This window comes from Lontra canadensis, unplaced genomic scaffold (genome assembly GCF_010015895.1).
Source record: "Lontra canadensis isolate GAN:19392208 unplaced genomic scaffold, GSC_riverotter_1.0 scaffold181, whole genome shotgun sequence".
NCBI lineage: Eukaryota > Metazoa > Chordata > Mammalia > Carnivora > Mustelidae > Lontra > Lontra canadensis.
The window spans coordinates 47176-52365 of NW_022631175.1; the positions used below are offsets into that span (position 1 = coordinate 47176).

At 41.3% G+C, this 5190-nt stretch overlaps 1 protein-coding gene across 1 annotated transcript; it reads right to left on the reverse strand.

Annotated features, from left to right (window-relative positions):
- Positions 1 to 410: 410 nt before the first annotated feature.
- On the reverse strand, positions 411 to 4363 carry LOC116860684 (T-cell-specific guanine nucleotide triphosphate-binding protein 2-like). The gene is given in 3 exon segments (XM_032846844.1): positions 411 to 1559; positions 1561 to 2464; positions 4320 to 4363. Coding segments are annotated over 2 exon segments (1323 nt in total). The 5' UTR covers positions 2448 to 2464; positions 4320 to 4363; the 3' UTR covers positions 411 to 1123.
- Between the last annotated feature and the right edge of the window lie 827 nt (positions 4364 to 5190).

Below are 5190 nucleotides of genomic sequence, written 5' to 3' on the forward strand. Positions count from 1 at the left end.
CACCATATTATACATTCACCTTATAACTGAAAGATGTGCTCTTTCAATGGCATTACACATTATCCCCACCTTCCAACCTTTGCCAGCCATTACTCTATTCTCAATTTTATGGCCCAGATTCTTCAAAGTGAAATCACTGGGGCAAAGTGTAAATGTGAGTGCAATGTTCCTAGAGATGACCTAATATGCCACATTAGACTAGATCATTTTCTGGGAATACCAGCATTGTATGACAGCAACTGTTTTTCTACAGAATGTCAAACTATGCAATTTCCCCAATCTAATAGGAAATAAGTGATATCTTAGTATACATGACATTTCTTGACATGAATTTACATTCATCTTATTAGATGAGAGGTTGGATATGTTCAAGTACCTTTTGCATTTTTTTAAAATTTCTACATAGATGCATCACGATCCACTTTTCTCTTATTCCCTAACCTCTCAAGTTCAGACAGAAAATATACTGATAGCAGCCAAGGGGTGCCTAGACTTGCAATTTGCAAACCTTGGACTATGTTCCATCTTATACATGTGTCCTTCTCACAGCGTACTCCAGATAAAGTTTTTCCTTAGCTAATGTTTCTCTTTCATTTCCTGTGACTCATGTTCAGCTCACCATCTCTTGTGTTTTTAACTGAAATAATAACCCTATAAAGGACAAGGAGGTTCTCAGTCAACATTAATTGATCTACTAATGTTCACAATTTATGGATTCACAACAGAACATGAGGAACACAAAAAAACAGACTATGTATACATTGACTTAAAAAATCATTTTTGAGGACCTACTGTGTGTACAGCCATTTTATTCCTACTATATCAGTAGAAAGACCAGTGCTGAGTAAAAAGTAACCATCACACAAAGTGTTATACTCCCCACTAAGCAGAAAAATTCCAGATTCCTGTTCTTCATTTTCCCAAGAAAGGATCATATGAAGGAAGGATTCTTCAGAGCTCATTGTTTTCACTGTCGAATAATAGTCACTATGTTCATGGTTTGTTCAAGAATAAATTATGGAAATATCTGTGACAATCCCTGAGAGCAGTGGGTCAGTATTGCTTCTGGGGAGCCCTAAGTCAACTTTCCAGGCATCAGTGCCATGTCAGCACTTAGAATAATTCAGGAGCTGGCTGTTTCACTTTTCCCATCATCATTCCCAACATCCTGATGTAGATAGGTTTTCCCAGAGCCCACAGAATCCTTAAAAATCTCTTCTTTTTTAAGAAGAACTTTCGCATCACTCACCACGGTCTCAAGGAAATGATTTTGCATGTAGAAATTCTTCCTAAAGTAAATACCACTGGCAATGGGTCCTCCATTAACAGAGCAGAATTTTTTCATATAACTGAACAGTTTTTCCTCTAGTGACTCATCAACCTTCTCAACTGATAACAAACGGGGAGACTTGAGGTTTGCCTTGAGTTTCTCCACTGACACATGCAAGTCCTTGGCTGTAGTTTCCAGGGATGCATCATCCAGTCCAAAGTAAGATCTATAGAGGGTTAAAGTCTCTTCCAGCTTCTCCACATCATTATCACTGACAAAACCCATGAAAGGGATTTTCTGATGCTCCAGCCTTCACGGCCTCCAACCATATCTTCTGTCTCAGAACATCCCTCTTCCAGTCAATATCAGCCTCGGTAACATTCGGCAGGTATTGCATAAAGATGTGGCGCTTGTGGGCAGGGAGCCCCCTCAGCATGGCAGTCTCCAGGCTTTGGAGATCATAGCCAGACAACTCAAAGCTGGAAACTAAGAAGATCTGAGGATCACCCACATTGGCCTTCTGCAGATGTGTCACACAGTCATCACGGATCCGTTGCAGGATTTCATGCTTGTTAAATGTGCTCGATTTACTAATTCCTAGGTTATGTAAATCACTGTCTACTTTACTTCGGACAAAGCAGAAATTCTTCTTCATTTTTCTAATTTCTGTGGCCAGAAATACATCATTGTCCCTAAAGCGTGTAGCAGAGATGATAATAAAGAAATCATATTCACCAAATTTCATTTTCTTTAGATATGTCTGTAGTGGAAAGGTACTGGTCCCCACACCAGGAAGGTCCCATAGTGTCACATTGGGAAACTTTGGGTGTTTGTATGGAGTTCTCATAAAGGTTGTCTCCACTACCCCAGTGGGGGCAGCCCCAACATCCTCATGATCCACCCTCCGCAGGGCATTGATAAAGCTTGACTTCCCTGTCCCAGACTCCCCAGTCACAGCAATGTTAACTGGGACATCCTCCATGTCTCTCAATGCATCGCTGATTACAGAAACTGCTCTCTGAAGGTCCCCGTTCACCAGATATGACTGAATCGAGGTGATGGTTTCCTGAGAGAGGATTTTTCTTTCCATCTTGAATTCCTTAAAAAAATCCTCGAAGTTGGAGGACAAATCACCACCCTTTCTATGAGAGGGTGTGGAAGAAGACACCTGACCCATGGCTGGAACCGAAGACACTACGGGGAGGAGAGAAGAAGGAGGGAAAAAGAGTTACCACAAAGAGGGGTGGCTTGAGATATGCTATTATGGGCAGGGAGAACCTCAGTCCTGGCCATAATATTGTAGTCAGGTGCCCTTCTCTTTCTGTCCAGGCATTGTGTGAACTTCTGACCTAGATATAAAGTTTGTACTTGCTCAGTCTCTTCCCTTATCTTGGAAAGCCCTTCTTCTTTAAGATACTTTTCATTCTTCCAGAACTATTTCAAAGCCTGACTCTTCTTTCCAAACTTTCCTGCCCACATTATTCTTTCCTTTTCTTGCTTCAGTTTTCTTTATCTGTAATGTTATGAAAATAATACTTCTTCTTGGAAACCTAAGGAGACAAAACCAGCATTTATGCCCACAACCCTTTCCACCTGTGGTGTGAGACCCTTTAGAAGATCCACTTCTGATCACCTCCAACTTCATGTCATAAATTTTGGTTCTCATATGGAGCTAAATAAGGATGAGTGGCTCCTTTCTTTCTCAGAAAAGATACTGTACATCTACATTAGGAGGTAGAAACTTTTAATGACTGAAAATGTTTTTTCTTTTATCTAGAAAGTATGTTGGCTCATGAAACAAGGTGTTGAAAGGGCTCTTTTTATTTTCCCCAGAGCAGAAATAGCAGGTGGCATGGATTCCCATGTTCTTAAAAAAATATGCTGGACTATCCACCTGGGACTTGCTATGAGCTACCCTGACTGTCCTGAGACCCCACCCATCACCTGCTTCATGCATGTGCATAAAAGGGGACAGAAGTCAAGTCAGGAAGATAATCCACTAGGGGACTGACTGATGTATAAAGTGTCATTGAAACAAAAGATGGTGTTAGCAAAGACTGAAGCAGGAGCTGACAAGGATGTAAGGCAGCCATGATAAAGAGGTTCCTCTGTCACCTTCTCTGATTATCAATCAAACTGAGCATGATCTGGAATCCTGAATCTATCTGATCACTGGGGTCTTATACTTTGAGATGGTACAACAGAAGAAATCATATACCCAGGATTAAAAGTAATGTGAAAGACTTGTACACTGTCCCCTAAAGAGTTTGAGACCAGTTTTTAGGCCAGGAAGCAAGTCGCCTCAAGTCACCACTGATGTCTGGGCAGCATGCAGGCTATAGAGGTGTGTTTGTGAAGGATCAGGCACTTCACCTGGGGTCTCCTTGGTAGCCACAGGCTGCAACCTAGGAGAGGATGGCAAAAAATAAAAAAAAATGTTTGGGGAAGAAACTATTCAGAGCAAGTGTACATTGAACTGGCACCTGTTACACATTTGAATGGGGCATGCGAACATTCTTCTTAGAAGAGATAACTAAGAGAGTCTAGCTTGTCAAGGGTGAAAGGGGCAGCTCTTAAGCAGCTAAGAATCATGGTGCCAACACTTCTGACTACCCAGCAGGAGTATTCTTCACATACAGAAGAGTGGAAATTCTGAGCATCTGGCATGTGCAGGGACAACCTCTAATGTTTTGGAGAGCAAACAACCCCACCACCCCTTTTGAGAGCAGGGAACACACAAAGCAGAATGAGCCAGACTGAATGTGCAAGTGGCATATACAATGTGGGCCTTAAGAGGAGCCAACAAGATGAGACTCAAACCCCATCAGGTGTAGTCTCATGCCTGTGCATTCTCAAAGGATGGGGGTAAAATACTCAAGAGGTTGAAGAAATCTGACTGAAACAGGTCCTAAGGAATGACACAAATAAAGAGAAAGGGAACCAAATGACAGGATTAGAGGGCAAGCAGATATGGACAACAAAATTCTGTGTGCTGAGCAAATTTTAACCACACACACCCATGCCCTATTGTTAAGGTTCCATACCTCACCTGATGTTGCATGTGAAGTTCTGTTATTGATTATTTTCTGCTGCAAAAGCAATGTAGGCATAGCAGTTGCAGAGTAGTCTATGGAATCCCTGGGAATTTGTATTCCATCCTCTGGCAGTGTGTCCTCTGCAGCTGGGATAGAAATGGAAGGAAATGTGAGAAATCCATGCCAACAAAGCTTAGATGTGCACCTGTAGATATATTTCTCATGTCATTCTCTTTACAACCCTACACAGACATTATAATCATTTCCACCATGAATTGAGCATCAAATAAATGATGAGGTTGAGGGACAGACAATGAGGATCCCACCATTAGCAAAGCTCAGAGCTAGGATTCAAGGTGAGGGCCCTCTGCCAAGGGTAGAGTTCTGTCTCAGGAAGGAAAGACAGAGCACACATTATGGTGTGCAGAGGACTCAAAATGAAGTCAGTGTGAAACACACAAGATTTATTTTCCATGAAGAGATATGTTAAAAAGAAAGCCACAGGGCCATAATGGATCCACTTAAGTTAAAGCCCCAAGTTGGTAAACCAAGACGTAGTACCTAACAGCAGAGTTAGTACCTAACCCCCAGGAACGTAATCTATCAGCGGTCAGCATGGCCATATCCTGGTCAGCACTAAAACCTTTACTGACAGATTCCCTTCTCTTCTCTTAGAAGGACAACATTGCCTAAAGCAATGTATTCTCTGTTAATAATTTTTTTCTTATCTACTTTACCTAAAAACCTTTTCATTTTTGCAGCTCAGTGGAGATCCTTTCTATTTGCTAGCTGGGATACTACTCAACTCAAAAATTATTTAATAAAGCTAATGAAGTCTTTAGAATTTATTTGTTTCAATTTTTTTAAGCAAATTTGGTGGCAGCG